The sequence below is a fragment of the Canis aureus genome, chromosome 9, assembly GCF_053574225.1.
Source record: "Canis aureus isolate CA01 chromosome 9, VMU_Caureus_v.1.0, whole genome shotgun sequence".
In the NCBI taxonomy this organism is placed as follows: domain Eukaryota; kingdom Metazoa; phylum Chordata; class Mammalia; order Carnivora; family Canidae; genus Canis; species Canis aureus.
Window position 1 is genome coordinate 14,243,073 of NC_135619.1, and position 19,998 is coordinate 14,263,070.

Consider the following 19,998-nt stretch of genomic DNA (forward strand, 5'->3'; position numbering starts at 1 on the left):
TTATGAGCAGTTTTTGTTGCACATAGTAGTTTCCTACACTGAAATTCTCAATCAGGCATGGGAATTAGATCCAATTTATGCCCTGAGATGCACAATGGCATAGTTGAGTAGTTCCACACTGCTGTAATTATGATCAGCCTAACATCTGGAATAATCAGTTTTAAATGTTTAACTACTCTGAACTCTGACCCAAATTCATGTATGCAGTTATAGAATTTATTTTTAATAGTCAAGAGAATTAGCAATTAAAACAATACTCTAAATAAGTATTGTTTAGAATGTTTACATATTTGCCAGAATCTGCCAGATAATATTTTAGTAAATCTCCATTGATAAAAAGCCTTTTAAAAAGATTACAACTTGGAAAATAACGTTTAAAAATATTGTTTAATTGTTTGGACTTGGACATTTATTTTCTTTTTTTTTTTTTTAAAGGAAAGGTCTGTCTTTTTTTTTTTTTTAATTTGCATTTATTTATGATAGTCACAAAGAGAGCGAGAGAGAGAGGCAGAGACACAGGCAGAGGGAGAAGCAGGCTCCATGCACCGGGAGCCCGACGTGGGATTCGATCCCGGGTCTCCAGGATCGCGCCCTGGGCCAAAGGCAGGCGCCAAACCGCTGCGCCACCCAGGGATCCCTGGACATTTATTTTCTATCAAATTATCCCTGGAATTCTTGAGATACTATTCTTTTATAATACTATGTTTTACCCCTAGAAAATATTCTTATTTATTGCAAATTGAAAATTCTCTTTGTCGCACTAGCATTCCTTGTGATCAGTAGAGGGAGCACAAGTTTCCGAACTAACCCTCCATCAGAAAACTAAAGTGACATCATCAGTGATGGTATTAAAGGGGAAAAATTTGAGTTAGTTTATATTTATTCATGCGCTGATAAAAATGAAAATTTATTAGGTAGATAGCCAAAAATAATAAAGATAAATGTAATAGCAGATTTGGAAACCATGTTTTAAGAAAAGAGATACAGTAACAAGAAAAAGCTTGATATAATTCTTTTAAAATTTAAAAGTCTAGATTGTAATGTATAGATTGATTAATAATGATTTAATTTTAATGGAGGTTTTGTTTATTTTCTTATACATGCTAAAGGTCATTGTAGGGCTGTCTGAAATGGTTACTTATTTGATGTATTAAAATTTGGTATGACAAAAGAAGTAGTGATTTCTGTGTGTGCTAGTTATGTTTTTGTATTCTTTAAAGAAGGCTAGGGATCCCTGGGTGGCGCAGCGGTTTGGCGCCTGCCTTTGGCCCAGGGCACGATCCTGGAGACCCAGGATCGAATCCCACATCGGGCTCCCGGTGCATGGAGCCTGCTTCTCCCTCTGCCTGTGTCTCTGCCTCTCTCTCCCTCTCTCTGTGTGACTATCATAAATAAATAAAAATTTATGAAAAAAAAAAAGAAGGCTAGAAAAATTTTCTCAGAATAGTCCTAAAGACTGATTACATTGTGATTAAGAATTTAATTATTTAAGAACATGTACTTCAGCAAAAGAACTCTTACACGAAAAAATCTTTTTAAAAAAATATTTTATGTATTTGAGAGTGAGAGAGAGAGAGAGCACCCATGTGCAAGCATGAGGGGTGATAGGTGGAAGGGAGAGGGAGAAGCAGGCTCCCCACTGAGCAGAGAGTCTGATGGGGTCCAGAACCCCAGGATCATGACCTGAGCCAAAGGCAGACACTTAACCATCTGAGCCACCCAGGCTACTCCCCAAAAATCTTTTATAAATGTGTCTGGTAGTTCTAATGGAATGTTTACATTTTGTAAGCATTTGATGATAGAAAATGATCAGTGTCCTTGTCAAAAAGTTGTTATTAATTGATTTATGAATGATGCTATTTAGATTACAAAGAGACTGAGATGATGTAGATGCTTATTTGTGATACTATGTTAGGGTTAAGTACAGCAAAAATCAAGGTACTTCAGCCTTCTCTCTAGGGTCTTATAGCTATCAAAATAATATTGCCAAACATTTTTATAACACATACATTTTTTTTAATGGAACATCTCTTTGAGTTAAATAGGAACAATGGATATTGGTACATTTAACAGAAGAGTTCTGTATAATACATCTTGAGGTATTGAGATTTAGTGAGCTATTCAAGGTTATATAGTTACAAAAACATAGTAAACATAGCCAGAATTCAGAGCTCTTAACTGCTAGTTCAAGGAGTTACCAACTAAGAACTCATGTAGCAGTAGTTCAGGATAGATGATTTGAAAATATAAGAAATTGTTATTTTTTGTTAAGTGCCTATTTTGTGCATGACATTGTGTCTGTTTTATTTGAGTAACAAATGAGAAAAATCATAACTGCCCATGAAATTATATCATATAGTGGTAATACAAATAGTAAACAAAGGCTATTTAAAATAATAAAATGATTGTATCGTGTAAAAGCTGAAAGTGCTTTTTAGGGCTAATGCAATAGAAAACCCCCTGTATACTGTTATATAATTAAGAGAGAATTTGGTAGAAATGGCCAAGGAGGTTTTATTTACATGTGAAGAGAGTGGCTCTGAGATTGAACAGTCATTATTCTTAGAGTAGGGTAGCATTTCACATTCACTTAAATAGGTTTACTGAGTAGTCAGGATGAACAGGAGTGGTTTTGGAAACTATAGTTTAGAAGCAGTGCTAAAGCATATAATCTGAGCTAGCTGAGACCTTGGAGACTATCTAGTCTTTGCATTAACTTTGTAGCTAAGGAAACTGAGACCTAGAGTGATTCTGAGTTACTTGCTGGAGGTCAATCACACAGCTAGATGGGCACAGAACTGGAATCAGATTCCTTCCAAATGCCTAGATATGAAAAAGCAGTGAAATAGATTGATAACAGAACCTAGAAGGTGGCAAATTGTGGATGTATATTAGCTCTGTGGAGTAGAGTCGAGTATAATTTTTTTCAAAGATGTGATTTCCATCAATCTTTGAAAGACAGGAAAGAAAACAGTCAACTAGTTTTTGGTTCCTTGGGCAGAGCAAATAGAAATAGAAGGATGTGGTGACCCATGAAACAGTTTGAAAAGTATGGTGAGCTGCCTGGTGGTACATATAAAAGTGACTTTTCCAGCAACTTCTAAGACATTTTATTAATAACAGTAATAAAATAATGTGATAATATGAGCAACAACAACATCAGCTACCTTTTACTGAATGTTTACCCTGTGTCTAGGCATCATGTCAAGCACCTTACATACATTAGTTTCATTTAATTATTTCTGAGATTTAGTTTCCTCATCTATAAAATGGCATAGTAACAGCAACCTCAGAGAGATTATTGCCCTAGTAACATAGGAAGTTGGCTATGGAATGAAAATTTGATTTCTGATTCTGTTGGAATTCCAAAGCTAGTGTTTCTCAAACTTGAGTAATGAATAGGCCCTCCTTCTAAAGGAAAAATAATCTGCCCCATACCCCATATTGACTTACTCTTATTATAAGACTACTTAGCTAGGTGTAACTATAAATTCCTTAAGCTTATAGGTCTTATGTAATTTTTTAAAAACTAAAAAATATTAGAGGAAATACAAGCAAAACTTTAAAAAATCAATACAATTCAAATTAATGACATTAGTTTAATGTGAAAGATGAAGTGTTTTTTTGCTGAAATGAAAATATTGATTGCAAGATGAATTTGTAGCTAGCTCCTATGGCACAGGTTCTTTTAAATTTGGCATGCCTATATTGCCATGTGCTTTGTGATGACTTGGTTTCCCTGCCACTTGTCTTTATTTGGACTGCTTCAAAATGCCCCTTCAACTATACTTTGTAGTATTGTTTGACCTTCATTTGGAGCAGTCCATTATTTATTGTTGATCCTACATCTGTTTCCATTAGTTGTGAAGAAATACTACCTTTTAGTGCCAGTTTAATAGTTTGGAGCTCTGAAATGTCATGTCAGTGTATATTTAGTTAGAAGATGATGGTTATCTAGGTAATGTAGAATAGGTTTATATTAATTATTTTTCAGGTTATCATCTAGAAAAACCCACAAAATTTAGGAAATCACAAACTGCAGATCATAACCAGCCCTCTGATATTTCCACTTAAAAATTTACACTGCACTTTCTCTCGAAATGCTATATCATAGGACCATCTGGTTTCTGCAGGGTCATAGTGGAGACCCAGGAAAGCATCTATCTTCACCTACCTTTGTTGCTGCCTTCATTTAGGCCACCACTATTTTGCATCTTAGTTTCTACCACAGCCTCTAGTTTTACCCCCACCAAACTGTACTTTATGGTGCATTCTGTACTAGTGAGTTTCTATAATATAGATTTTTAGGACTCAGCTCAGGAATCACCCCTTTCTGAAACCTTTCCCCTATTGTTTCTCCTTGTCTCCTGCTTTTTCACTCCATCCATTATCACCTTCACCATTCTGACCCCTAGAATGAGTTAGTTATCTTTCCTTTATTTCTCCTTTTTAATTCCATAATATTGAAGAGGCATACTTCTGTTACAGTGGTTAGCACATTGTGTTGTAATCTTTAATTTTTTTGGATTTTCCAACTAGATTATTAGCTTCTTGAAAGCAGAGCTTACCTTGTGCATCTTCTAACTAGCACATTATCTGAATAGGAAGAAAGTCTTGATGACATAGCTATGATCTTGAATCATTGGTCAGTCAGTTGTTATTGTAGAAGTGAGGAGTTAAAAATAGTCAAGAACAAAGTAGACATTTCCTCATCTTTCCCATTCATGTATGTAAAATTTGTACAAATGACCTAAATAGTTAATGTAGTAGTAGGCTCTTTTAGCATGTAAGCAATATAATTTTGGAAGTAATCTTTCCATAAAGAATTAAATGATGGTGTCATTTCTATTGGTTAGGTGCTGTGATCGTCTCTACGCCCCAGGACATTGCATTGGTGGACGCACATAAGGGTGCTGAGATGTTTCGGAAAGTCCATGTGCCTGTAAGCATTTACAGCTTCATTGTTACAATATGGAATACTCAAACTAAGAAGCAAGTCATTGAGAAATACAGTCCAAATCTTAATTTATTTCTGTACAGAAACCTATTTGAAAACACTACTTCATCTTTATGGTAACTTTAACAACACACATATAGGTGCTAATGTGTATATGTTATATTAATCAAGAAAAATTCTAACTGCATTAAAATATTTTTTTAAAGAATTCTAAAACATCAGGTATGAGTTCTATGACCAAGTACTATCTCTCCAAATACTTGGAGATATTACCAACAGAAAACTCCCCCATGAGTGTTTAGGTGGAGGTACTAGAATAGAGCACTGATAGGAAGACAAGGTGAAAAAGATGACTTTTTTCCTTCTGTCTCCAATTTAAGTCATTTGTAGCTCACCATCTTCTAAAAAGTATCTAAGGGTTTTCTACACCATATGACGAAATAAAATCAATCTAAAATGTAGTAATATTAAGAAAAAGGATAATTAAAATCAGAATGAGAAGCAAATCTGTAAACAAACTACATGCCATTAAGGAACTTAAATACATGCTAGAAGTAATCTATGAATTTTTTTAGGAATCACATAGAGCCTTTATAAAACTGTCCATTTCCATGAGATTAGAAAGAACATGATTTTCAAGAGAAGGAGAACTGAGACCAGAGAGGCATAAATCTCCCCTAGGTTCTTAGAAAAGACTGTTTATATAATGAACACACTGATTGCCTTTTTTTAAAACTATAAGTAGAGGGTTCATCCTCCTAGCCTGCATCAGCAAAAGCAAGCGGACTTATGCCAGAGTACAGTTTAGAACAAGCATTTTTGTACAAAGCCAATGTGATGCCTCCATCCATATGATTATCTAGTGGCTTTGCTTAATTCAGGGATAGATTTTAGAGCTTATAGAGCAGAGTTTTTTAGGCTTCAGCCCATAAATTAGCTTCAGGAATCTCATGATTCTTTCTCCCTCCACCCCTCCCCCACTCCCAAATCATATGTTCACTTGAGTTTGTTTTAGTATGGAGAGAATTCATAACTTTCATTGAATTCTTCAATGAAACTAACACAGTATAAGATCCAGTGATGTACTAGCATGAATGGGCTCTTTCACAAATATTTTTCTCCCAGGGGAGCACATCTGAAAAGTATAAAATAATAGAGTAGTGGAGTTGAGATGATCCTCTTTGACAAGTACCTCTTCTCCCTTGCCAGTTAGTGCAGAGCTGTATGCATTAACAAGCTGTGGAGCTCTGGACTGGGTCCAGATTGTCTTAGGAAAATTGAGGAGCCTAATAAGGATGATCTGAGGGTATTCCCACAATCAGAAATATTTAAAGCCTATCTTTATATATGGATAAATGAATGATAAAACCCCCATGGTATTATATGTTGTGAATTTTAGCTTGGAAAATTTTGAAAGCAATGGTAATCAAGTGCACACCTCAGAAAAATGTCTCATTAAAGCACATAGTTTGCAGGGCGCCTGGGTAACTCAGTCAATTCAGCTCAGGTCATGATCCTAGAGTCTGGAGATTGAGCCCCACATCGGATTCCCTGCTCAGCAGGGAGTCTGCTTCTCTCTCTGTCTCTCCCTCCTGCTTGTGTTCACCCTCTCACTCACTCACTCACTCTCTCTCAAATAAATAAATAAATAAAATTAAATAAATAAAATCTTCAAAGCACATAGTTTGAGCAATTATGCCCTCCAAAATAAACTAGGTACAAGTAATACTTACCCACCCAAATAACTAAGTAAGAATACTTACATGGGATTTTAAAATATAAACCAGCAAAAAGTAAGAGAGACGTCTATCTACCAAAAATTATGAGAGCAAGTAATACATAATCCTTCTTTCTAGCAGAAATTAGGTGACAGAGCCAGTGGTCTGTTCCTGCCACTTCAAGGTTAATCGTCATCCTATCAGTATACAAACAAGTGAATGCTTAAGTTCTCATTCTGTAAGATGAGAGTAAGAGGCATATGTCCAGTTTACTTTAAAGTATCATGAAATTATTGAGGAAAAGTTTTTTAAAAAGCAGAAACCAACATTTTTTTATTTCCCACTCTGTAAATTATCATTTTGTACACCAAGAGACTATTTTAATGAATGCTGTCACTTGATGTGACTATGGCTATGGGGCGGGTTTTACATGCACTTTGCTAGTTGGGGGTCTAATGACCATAGATGGCAAATTCAGCCATGCACCTTTTTAGTCTTTAGGTTATTTTCATTTACCTGCAGCACCTGATAGGTACTGCCATCTAAGTAAAGAGGCAATCTTATAATTGTTCTGACAGATTTTTCTCTACACTTTAGGACAAAGGGACAAAAGGTGAGACAGAGACTCCTATGGAACATAACAGTGGGAAAGAGGGATGGTCACTAGGTGGGTGCCACTGAAAATGAAAGTTGAAGATACCAGCAAGGAAATACAGTGAGGAAATATTTCAAGTGAAGGATCTTGAGCTGCATAAAGCTCATAGACTAGTGCAAGATTAGTTTTGGAGTGAAAGAGCTGTTTGTGATCCAGAAAGTTAATGTTGAAGTTTAAGTTTGCACCAGAATGTGATTGGTCATGGGTGTGTGGGACTGAAGTGGAATAGAAGTAAAAGTCATTGGAAATGCATAATCCCTCCAAATTGGTTCTTTTGACATCATCCTGTATCCTTATTAAACCCTCTTTTTTTCACTCCTATGTTGCAATTATTTGCTCTCTAAACAGCAAAAACTTTTAAAGGAGGTAGAATATATTAATCATCTCTTAAGCCTGCAGAACAAGATCGGTGCTCAGTAATCTTTGCAAGTGAATGAGAGAACTTTCCAACAATGAGCTCTAGAAACAATTGGACAACCATGGTGCAGCTAGCTTCATTGTATAGGGAATCCTGGCTATAAGTAGGATGTGGATTTGATGACCTCTGAGATCCTTCTGACACTTAAGAGCATTGGAATCTAAGTTAAGGCAAAGCATTTGAAATTAGAAAGTGTTCCATAAATGCAAACGAGTAATTTATGCTTTGTTGATGCCATTTATATTTCATTTTTTTCCTAGTTTTTAGTCTTGCTTTCTTTTTTTTCTCCTTTTGAAGTGCATTAGTTCCCATGGAAACAATGATGTCATTGGAATTCATTGGTATGGACAGAGTTTAGTAATATCTACAAGAATATTTTGAAGTTAATTTAAATGGTTTCCTAAAACTCAAGGCTTGTGGGACCTGGGTGGCTCAGTCGGTTAAATGTCTGCCTTCTGCTCAGGTCAAGATCCCGGTGTCCCGGAATCAGACCTCCTCATCCATCATCAGGCTTCCTGCTCATCCAGGGAACCTTCTTCTCCCTCTGCCCTTCTCCCTGCTCATGCTCTCTCTCTAACTCACTTTCTCTCTCTCAAATAAATAAATAAAATCTAAATAAATAAATAAATAAAACTTAAGGCTTGGTTAGGGGAAGGAGAAGAAGAGATGAACTATTAAATTCTTTGTTCTCTGCCTGAAATCATATCAGCTCTGCCAAATCCTCGATTATCTCAGTGTTTACAGACTGTTTTTTTTTAAATAATAATTTTTTTTTCGATCTTACACATTTTGAACTGTGAGTACTTTTTGCATTGTCACTCTTAACCATTTTTATTGCTTCTTCTTCAAAGGAGGCCCAGGCACCTCAACTTGGAGTCCTTCTACCATTTGAACTTAGAGTTTCAGGGATTTCACTATCCAGCCCCAACTTCTTGGGCAATCTCCTTCCCAGTTCCTGAAAAGTGTATTAAAGTATATTTCCCCTCTTACAGCATCTATACATAGGGATCTATTAGTTAATTTTAATTCAATAAGTAGTTTATTTTACAAATATATATTTACTCCTATTGAGTGCCTTCCATAAGCAAAGTACTGTGATAAGTTTCTCTTATTAATTAGAAGAAAAAAAAAGAAGGATGAAGGTTTTTGTTTTTGTTTTTGTTTTGCCAAATACCTTATCATCCTATAGACTGGCTCCATTATGGTCAAGGGGCCCTGATTTCTGAAGAACATGAGGACGCTTTCTTCTTTGTGCTAATAAGTAGGGCTGTCATGGAAAAGTCATGATTTTTTTCACATCCTGTTATTTTGTACATATAGTCCCTTTCCTGATAAACCATCGTTAGCTTGGGAACTCATATTCACATTTCAGATCCCTGCTCAGCATTACTTTTTCTAGGAAGCTTTTATCAAAGTCCCGGAAAAGGTTAATCTTTCTCTGAACTACTTGAACATATGTCTGGCTTGGCCCTTATCCCACTATAGTTTACCTGTCAGTCTCCACAGAAGAAGAATCTTGGAGGGTAAGAAAACATGCTTTAAATATTCTTAAATGCTCAGTTACCTGGTATATAGCAGGCATTTAAGTACCTATTATATAGACATTTGACCTGGTATATAATGGCAGCCACAATCTGCTGTTGTCTTTATCCCCAGCTCATAGGCCACTCTGCCTTGCATTCTCTCTGCCACAGTGAAACTGGTCATGTTCCACTTCTTTTAGACTTCCACAGAATTTCTTTCTTCATGGCCTTGAGCATGCTGTTTCTCCACATGAGATCCCTTTACCGTCATTTTTCACTTGGTAGCTCCTTTTTATCCTTTGGTACTTAGATTGAATGATTGTTTCTCTGAGAGACTGCCCTGTCCCTGTTAACTAGGTGGGCTTGTTCTGGTGCATAATCTAGTAAGACTCTAATTCCCTTTTTGTAGCTGTTTTCATATTTGTCAGTACTTTTCACATTTGTGCATGCCATGCTATAAGCTTTGAGTGAAGGGACCCCTTACCTCCCCCTGTGCCAAGAACATACAGCTGCTCACTAAATAAATACAGAATGAATGAATGGAGTAGGATTTTCATAGGCATATCCAGAGACTTGAGTAGGGACAGAATTTAGTCTGAAAAGAATCAGGAAATCACAAGTTGCGTTCAGGGTTGTTCAGTTTGTCTATAGTTGAAGTAATATGCTTTGGTGTAGCTCTGCTAGGCCCAGATTTGGTAGAGTTTTAACCACAGAGCTAAGGATTTGGACTTTCTTCTTGAGATTTAGAGGAGTCCATAAATAATGTTGGTTGAGAAATAGACTTAATTAGAATGGAGCTTTAAAAATATTTAATTTGGTGGAAATTAATAGAAAGGGCAGGAGCCGGGAGAGTGAAAACATTAAGGAAGCATTTGCAATGCTCAGAGTTACTCACACTGCAGGTTGTGACCCACTCATTAGTCATGAAACCAATACAGTGAGAAATGAAACCCTGTAAACAATACAGGGTAAATTACTCTCAGGAAGACAAAGTATTGCTTTATAAAGATTTGGTCTCAGTTATACATACACAAAGGGGGTTTTTGTGTTGGATCAAGATTTAAAATATTTCTCTTATGGTAAGACAGTTTTAATAATTTGGAACAACACTGATGTAGGTGATAGGGAATAGGGATCTGACAGCATTGAAAATGGAAAAGGGAATAAATATAGTTGACATTTTGAAGGAAGAATTGACAGGCTTGGCAATTGATTACATAGGGTAGGGGTGGTTAGAAAAAAAAATGACAAAAATCTAAGGGATTTTGAGAGTTAGGCTGCCATTAATAAATCTACCAGGTGCTAGTTTTTTGCTCAGGTTGACAATGAGTAGAAATAAGAGGTTAGATCCTCAGTCACAAATCCCTGCCCTTACTTTCTATGAGGATTATGATTTAAAACTGTTTGGCAAGGAAGAGACTGGTAGAGAAAATGATTTTGAGTTGGCCTTTTTAGTACTATTCACATCACATGATGTATGTGACCATCTCCTCACAGAAACATTTATTAATCTGTATATTTGTAGCCTTTTTTTTTTTTTAGATTTTATTTATTTATTCATAGAGACACAGAGAGAGAATGAGAGGCAGAGACACAGGCAGAGGGAGAAGCAGGCTCCATGCAGAGAGCCTGACGTGGGACTCGATCCAGGGTTTCCAGGATCACGCCCCAGGCTGCAGGCGGCACTAAACCGCTGCGCCACCAGGGCTGCCCTATTTGAAGCCTTTTATACCCAGATTGATCTTTTTAGCACTGAGAGAGCTATATTCTTTAGTAAGTATATAACCTCTCTTATGGTTGCAAATTAAATTACTTCAGAAATCTTATAGTAATTTTTTAAGCAATAGGGTGTTACTGGCACAAGCATTCTTACTTACGTAGTGGTGAAGAGAGTGAGTTCAGGAGTCTGAAGGCTAGAGTTCAAATCCTAACTCTCTCACTTGGTAGCTGTATAACCTAAGCAAGTTACTTAATTCATAAGGTAGAAATTATATTACTGTTTCCCTCATATGGTTGAGGTGAGAAATAAATGAAATAATGCCCACAAAGGGCTTAGTAGCACCGTGTTTGGCACAAACTGAATAACCAATAATGTCAATGTAATTAATGTTGCTTATTATAAACTTTTAGAATATTGTGAAACAGATAAATTTATAATTTATAGATATTTATGTATTTGGCCTACATATTTTGACTAGTCCATATTTGCTAAAAAGAATTTTAACAAGAGGAGCACCTGGGTGGCTCAGTGGTTGAGCATCTGCCTTTTGCTCTGGTCGTGATCCTGGGATCCTGGGATTGAGTCCCACATTGGGCTCCCTGCATGGAGCCTGCTTCTCCCTCTGCCTGTGTCTCTGCTTCTCTGTCTCTCTCGTGAATAAATAAATAAAATCTTAAAAAAAAAGAATTTTAACAAGAAATTGTTAAAAATTTAGATGAATATTGTGAGATTTCCTTGAGTACTTTACTTGAGCCTAAACCATTCTCTTAATATAGATTAAATTGCTAAGTATATAGAATCTAAAATTATTTAAAATATGCATTATTTAATACAGTTAATTGCTGTCACAAGTAAATCTCAAAATACATAATGATGTAAATGGAATAGCAGTTTATTTCTTGCTCATGTAATAGTATTCATAGATGAACAGGTGAGCAGGGTGATCTTCCAGGAAGTTACTTAGGCCACTGTAGTCTCTGCCATGTTCACATGTGAGTATCAGCCCACCTTTGGGGCCATCCTCATTTGAGCCAGCCAGAAGGGAAAACACAGCACAGAGGCATGCATGTGGAGATTTTTATGAACCAAACATACATACATCTCTGTTCACACTTCACCTAAACTGAGTTGTATGGTCATATGTCACATTTCTCAAGGAGCCCAAGAAATGTAGGTTAGCTATGTGCCAAGGAAGATGAGACCGTGGACTTAGGTCAACAGCTGCATGTCTGCTACAGCTGATCTGGAAACAAAAGTATAGATTAAAGCCTAATGCTAGTCACTGAACTTACTTTTTTTTTTTTTTTTCTGTGTAAATAATTCTGAAAATTCTGTAACTGTTTTAGCCTTGCAAGTATTTTAAAAAAGGAAATAGGAATCTTGTTCTTCCTGTGGTTTACTTTTCCTGCTGGTTAAAAACAAAAAAGTAAAAGAAAAAGATACTACTGTTGTGTGGAGCTTTTAAATATTTATTTATAAAGGGTTAATCGTTATATTTTCTATATATATTAGGTGATCTTAGAACCTAAAATAGAGGATTCTTATCAATGTTTTCTTTCCATGTTCCATTGCTTTTCATTTTCATTGTCACAGACTGTAATGTTCTGAGCAATGAGGATCGAGTTGTGATTTATTATTTTTCTGACAGAGTAGCCATTTATGGTAGTTTGGTTAACCATTTAGACTCAGAGTTCCATATCTTCACCCCTGAATGTCTTCAAAACCCAAGTATTCATGATACCTGTCTTAGAGCTGTTTTAGCATCTGTCTGGTTTGTCTCTTAGACCCCAAAAGTCCTACTATATGTAATACCTCAAGCTGACCTGCCTTAAAAAACAATTTAGAAAAAGATGATCTTACATGAAAATTGAGGCAAGTGACATATTTATTTTCTCCTTTCCTCCTTGAGCATAGTTTTTCCTCTGTGATTATCAACCAGTCTCATTTGGTTCTCTGGGAAGTTTCATACCTTTGATGTATTTGAAGAATCTTTCATTTTTGGCTATAGAGGCCTTATGAAGTCCTGTTTGAATTCTTTCTAGGAACACACTAATTAGTTTGCCCATGACATCACATGTGGCTTCCTACTTCACAATTGGTTAGCTTTTCCACTTTTAGAAAAGTGGCTTTTCTTTATAAAACTGGGTAGCTTGCTGCATCTTGGCCATAATTACATCTCAGAGACCAATTTGTATGCTCAGGTGTGTCTTTCCTTGGAATCTCTCACAAGTTTATGAATGCTTTTAACTAGAATGCAGTTCTATTTACATGAATTACATGCGATTTACATGAATTAAAGTAATATAACCCTAACAACTCTGTGGGATAGATGACATTGTTTTTCTCATTTTACAGATGAGGAAACTGTAGTATAGAGATTAAATAACTCACATACGGTCACCTATCTGTTTAGTGGGCATCTGGGCTCCTATCCCAAGCAGTTTGCTTTCCAGAGACTACATTTTAACTGCTGTTTCTGTAGATTATCCAAAACTGAATAGTCCAGAATTTAGTAATGTGAACACAGTAGAATATACCACACGGTGAGAATTTTTAGGGAACAAGAGGAGTCTCCATTAAATTTACTTATCGTTGGGGTTCTGATTGTCCAGGTGGGCAAGTGAAACAAGAAATGGGTGTATTGAAAAATGAGGAGTTAAGGGGCCCCTTACCCCCTGGACCTTCCTCCTCCCTCTATCCCTGACGGTTCTGGCTTTCCCAAACCGCTTTTGATCTTCTGATTCCTCTTGGGTTGAAGCAGACCAAGTTCCCCCCAGGCACCCCAGTTTGGGGGGGGGCCTGTATTTTTTTTAACGACACCCCAGTTCCTCACCTGTTCCTCCCTTTTCCCATGCTGCCAACTTCTAACCGCAATAGTGACTCTGTGTTTGTCTGTTTAGTTCTGTGTATAAATGGCATGTTGTGGAAAAAAAAAAAATAGCTTCAGGTGTAGTCAAGAGAAGTATAATGAGTGTTTTGGGGAAGTGGAGCTCCATAACCAGGGGAAGGAAGTGAAGTCTAAAGCCTTGATTGCTGCAGTTAGTGTGAAGATGGTTCAAATTAGGCCTTCCCTTATAACTGTGCTCTTAATTATTATGCTAAACCCCTCTACTAACCCATATTGACTCATTGTTTTGGGCCACCTAGTTCCCATGAACAAAATCCTTGAGTCCTCTTGTTTAGTGACTTCCACATACAAACCAGTGACCTAGCCGGTTTGAATTGTGGCTATGTTTTATACTAACTGCGATCTTGAGCAAATAATACAGCTTCAGTGTTTTGTGAACCATCTCATAGGTCATTAGGGCAGTTAAATAAGATTATATATACAGTACTTAGCATAGATAGACCTTAGCACCAAGTACCGTAAAGGGTGGCTCTGAATGTTATTGTTTTAGTGGTAGATTTTAGGGGTCATAATTATGAAATCATCATTCGTTGTAAACCCTCATTTCAGGATTCAAGACATAAAGAAGTGAAGCTGCACCTCATGGACCCACAGCTGTTTAGTTGGTCCCTGAGAGGAATATGAATGCAGGTTTCCCCATTCATTGTTTTTTCCATGCCAGACTACTTCTTCTGAAAGAGAAAACAGAAACACCCATCTCAGTTTTAAAAATTACAATATTTGGGGGCACCTGGCTGGTGCAGTCAATTTAAGCATCTGACTCTTGATTTCGGCTCAGGTGGTGATTCAGTCATGGCATCCAGCTCCACCTTAGACTCCACAGTGCATAGTATGCTTGGGACTTTTCTCACTCTCTCTCTCTGTCCCTTCCCGCTGCACTCACTTACAATTGCACATGCTTTCTAAAATAAATGAAAATAAATCTTTAAAAAAATTATAGTATTTGGGCACTTGCTTCAAGGAATATACTGAAAACTAAGTTCAAGGCTAATGGAGAACTGAATAACATTTAAGAATCTAATCTATTTCTGTTATTATTCATTTTCTATTTAACAATTTCTCCTCATTTTTTCTTAAATCATAGTTTTAGTCCTTGTGACAAATTCCAACCAACAAGAATTTAACCTTGAGAAATTGAATTATATAGTAATCTGAAAATCTTGCTTGTTACTTACCTGAATCTGGATTTAAATGCCAAGAAGAAATTAAAATTGGGGCCTTTTGAGCTTGCATAATTCAATTCAGTTGGACACAAAAATCCAATATTTCAGAGCAATGTTGATATTTCAAGAGAGTCAATTTTTTTAAAGTTAATAAAAGAAGTACCTTTCTGAGCCAATGATGGATTGGAATAACGTAAAAATAACATGTAAAAGGTTTGTGGTGGCTGATGTTAAGCAGGCATTTGGCATTTACATTCTTTGAGTAAAATAGCTGAAGTAAAAAGAGATAAGGATCGTATACATGTTTTCCTCTTTAAAAAAATTATTTTTAGTTTCGTTGACACAAAAAAGGATCTTATATTTTGATGAGACATTAAAAAATGATTGAGCATGCTTACAGCTGCATCTCAATAGTATTATGTAAATTAGGCTCTGGCAAAGCATCTGTTTTCTAATGTTTCTACTATCAAAGATATACAAAATAGCTCTATAATAAACAAACAGCTTAACAACACATAAAGTATTCACACAGCATAAAACATTTGGGAGGGGACATGTGGACATGGTCACGTGGACATGAACTCTTTCATATTTAAGAAAATTTTTATGAATAAAACTGTCATATGGATATTCTGATGTTAATTCTTATTATTGGCTCCTATTCAAAACTCATTGATTATAGAACACTTTTAAAACTATAGTATTGATTATAGAACTCTTTTAAAAACTAGTATAGTGTTTTCTAATCTTTTTAATACTCAAGGTTCTCTTCTAAACTTTCTTCCAGCTAACCCTATGGTTTGAAAAAGTTGTCTGACACATACTCTGCATAATTTAATAATTTGTTTTCTTTTCTAATTAATCAAATAAATATATGTATGTTAATCACACTCAGTTGTTAGAATTTCAACTAAAAGCAAAGACTTGACAGTTTATCTTTCCTATATAGTCTTGAAGGTAAATGTTTCTTCAATTTTTAAAAGTACTCATAAATCACTGGCCCTCATAAATGTTTTTGTGCATCTTTAGGACCTTGAAACAGCATTAAATAAGGTAATTACCAAAATTAGTTCTATAGTCACACTTCAATTGTCTACAAAGTGCTGTCTAATAGAAAGGAAATGCAATTCACAAACTGATTTAAAAATTTTTAGGGATGCCTGAGTGGCTCAGCAGTTGAGCACCTGCCCCTGGCTCAGGGCGTGATCCACGGTCTCCCTGCCTTGAGCTTGCTTCTCCCTTTGCCTATGTCTCTGCCTTTCTGTCTCTGCCTTTCTCTCTCTGTGTCTTTCATGAATAAATAAATAAAAATCTTTAAAAAAAAATTTGACTATCCATATTTTAAAATGTAGAAAAAAATATGACCTTAATTTTAATAATATACTTAATATATTAGGGGATCTCTGGGTGGCTCAGTGGTCGAGCATCTGCCCTTGGCCCAGGGCGTGATCCTGGAGTCCTGGGATCAAGTCCCACATCAGGCTCCCTGCATGGAGCCTGCTTCTCCCTCTGCCTGTGTCTCTGCCTCTCTCTCTCTCTGTATCTCTCATTAATAAATAAATAAAATATTTTAAAAATATTATTTTAGTACAAAATCATTAGCAAAGTTAATCATTCAACAAAAGAATTATATTAAAAACACTAGGAATTCTTAAAATTCAATTAAAAAACATAATCAAAAAAAAAAAAAACATAATCAATGGAAAAATAGACAAAGAGAACTGACCACTTTACGGAGAAGATTATACAAATGACCAATAAATATGTTAAAATATGCTCGACTTCATTAGTAATTATGGCAATGCAATTTAAAGCCACAGTGCAGAGGGGAGATGGGCCTAGTATCAGGAAGAAAGAGGACAAACTGAAATACATCTGCATTCCTGCAAGTTTCTTTCCCCACTTGTCAATAAAGTAAACTGTAGAGTATAATACCCATAGCTTCACTTCCACCTCCCAAATCTCATGTCACTTAACTTTTAGGGAACTTTAACAGGGAATAATAAAGGAAGGAAGATTCGGGGGCAGCCTGGGGTGGCTCAGTGGTTTAGTGCTGCCTTCAGTCCAGGGTGTGATCTTGGAGTCCCACATCTGGCTCCCTGCATGGAGCCCGCTTCTCCCTCTGCCTGTGTCTGTGTCTCTCATGAATAAATACATAAAATCTTTAAAAATAAATAAAGGAAGGAAGGAAGGAAGGAAGGAAGGAAGGAAGGAAGGAAGGAAGGAAGGAAGGAAGGTAGGTTGGTTCTAGGAAATATCAATGAGATACCACTACTTGCTCACCAAACTTTCTAAAATAAGAGACTGATAATACCAAATGTTGGTGAAGTGTGGCACAGCTCGAATTCTCATACATTTCTCATGCAAGTATAAATTGGTAAACTTTATTGGAAAGCTTCTTAGCATTTTTTTAAAGTTAAATATGCACAACCTAAATATTCAGCAAGAGAGAGAGAGAGAGAGAGAGAGAGAAACATGTGTAAAAACATTCATAGAAGTATTATCTATAATGGTTTCTCCAAAGTGGAACCCAAATTTTAACACCATAGATCAGTTTTGCTTGTTTATAAATTTTTGTAAATGGAATAATAAGTATATACTTTGTGTTGCTTATTTTGCTTAAAATTATGTTTGAGAGATTCATTCTTACTGTTGATTGTAGCTAAAGTTTTTTCATTTTCATTATTGTGTGGCATTCCATCATGTGAATATGCTACAATTTATTTGTCTATTTCACTCTTGATGGTCTTTGGGTCAGTTTCTATTTGGGGATAATTAGTGTTGTTTATGGATACTTTTGTACATGTCTTTTGTTGAATATTATGTTTGCATTTCTTTTAATATATAACTGAGAGCAGAATTATTGTGCCATAGTATAAATTGAACATATATCCATTTAATTACATTAACTGCCAGTTTTCCAAAATGGTTCTATCAATTTAAAATGATTGTACCAGTTTACACTCAGCTGAAACTGTGAGTTTTACTTGCTCTGTGTCCTCACCAAGATTTGGTATTTGTTGTTTTTGTTGTCGTTGTTATAATTGTATGGACATTCATTTGTTCTAATCAGTTCTTAAACATAAATGTGTGGTATCTCATTGTGGTTCTGTTTTGCATTCCTCTATGATTAGTGAAGTTGAAAACTTTTTCCTCAAGTTTGTTGGTCTTTGGATATCCTCTTTTAAGGAATGCCTGTTAGGTCTTGCCTATTTTTAAATTTCTGATGTTCTCTTACTGGTTTATGGAGTTCTTCACATATTCCAGATAAAAGCCCTTTGTTGTGGATGTGTATTGTAAATACCATCTCCGATTTTTAGCTTTCCTTTTCACTCTCTTGTGTCTTCCAATTATGTTATTAATTTTAATATAGTCCAGTTTAACAAAATAATTTTTTATTTATATTTTTATTTCATTGTGTCCTGCTAGAAAAATCTCACATCACTCACACCATACCTCACCCATGTTGGTCTTTCAATTCCTTAAAGGAGACTTGTGCTCCCTACTTCTGTCTCTCTTTTTTTTTTTTCTTGTTTTTACCTGCTGATTCTTTAACTTTTAGGTCACATATTTCCTCAAGGCACTCCTCTGTGACTCTCAGGGTAGATGTAGTCCTCTCTGTTCTGTGCTCTCATAATCCTCTGTGCTTTGCTTCCAGAGAAACTCTTCCATTTTTAAAGTAGATTTTTGTTCTATTACTTATTCATTCTGTTTCTCTAATTAGTGTGCAAGCTTCAGGAGGGCAAGGATCAAGTCTGTTTGCTTACCACTGTATCCTACTCCTTTTGTTTAGCTCAGTTACTGGCATATAATAGGAACTCATTAAATACGGAGTTTGCTTACAGTTTTATGTTGGTGACATTTTGCAGTCTATATAGAGAACATGTCTGAGATTTAAAAAAAATTTTTTTAAGATTTTATTTATTCATGAGAGACACAGAGTGAGAGGCAGACTTAGGCAGAGGGAGAAGCAGGCTTCCTGCGGGGAGCCCAATGTAGGACTCAATCCCAGGACCCTGGGATCATGCCCTGAGCTAAAGGCAGACACTCAAACTGAGCCACCCAGGCATTACCATGTCTGAGACATTTATATAAGCCATGGAGAACAATAATAAGATATTGATAATAAGTTAATCATATATGTTGAAAATACATTATGCTCCATACCTTTCTATGTCTTTGGGAGTCTAAGAAATTCTGGAATAGGGGTGCTTTTCCTGTTTTCTCTGGATTAGAATATACCCTCACCTAGATTTTCACAATATTTAAGTGTTTTTCCTTTTCCCATTTCTTGAGTGATTTTCTTTTTTTAAGATTTTATTTTATTTATTTTTTTTAAAGGATTTTTTTTTTCATTTATTTATGATAGGCACACAGTGAGAGAGAGAGAGGCAGAGACACAGGCAGAGGGAGAAGCAGGCTCCATGCACCTGGAGCCTGATGTGGGATTTGATCCCGGGTCTCCAGGATCGCGCCCTGGGCCAAAGGCAGGCGCTAAACCGCTGCGCCACCCAGGGATCCCAAGATTTTATTTTTTTATTCACGAGAGACACACACACAGACAGAGGCATTGGCAGAGGGAGAAGCAGGCTCCATGCAGGGAGCCCAATGAGGGACTGGATCCCGGGGTTCCAGGATCACGCCCTAAGCGAGAGGCAAATGCTTAATCACTGAGCCACTCAGGCGTTCCTCTTGAGTGATATTTTTATGTGTAAGTTGAAAGCTCTACAGTGAAGAAAATATATCACATTTAACATAAATGGCAGTAAAACTTGACCAAGCAATGGGTGTATGATATAGACATGCTGAATAAACAAATAAGGTATGTGATCTTTAGCTGTGTTTTCTTCTGGCTTTTTGGAGATACTGTTGAATTACCAAAGTACAATATGATTTATTTTTATAATACTTCGCATCAGCAAAAAAGCATATATTA

General features: G+C 36.1%; 1 protein-coding gene across 31 annotated transcripts in view; it reads left to right on the plus strand.

The window, feature by feature from the left end:
• NUBPL (NUBP iron-sulfur cluster assembly factor, mitochondrial) overlaps positions 1–19,998 on the plus strand; it is a 231,260-nt gene that overhangs the window by 168,964 nt on the left and 42,298 nt on the right. For all 31 annotated transcript variants that reach the window (XR_013385973.1, XR_013385972.1, XR_013385971.1 and 28 more), the window contains one exon: positions 4,857–4,942. Coding sequence is in view for 21 of the 31 variants with exons in the window: in XM_077908971.1 (XP_077765097.1) it covers positions 4,857–4,942 (86 nt within the window). In the remaining 10 variants the exon portion in view is untranslated. The remainder of the gene's footprint in view (positions 1–4,856; positions 4,943–19,998) is intronic.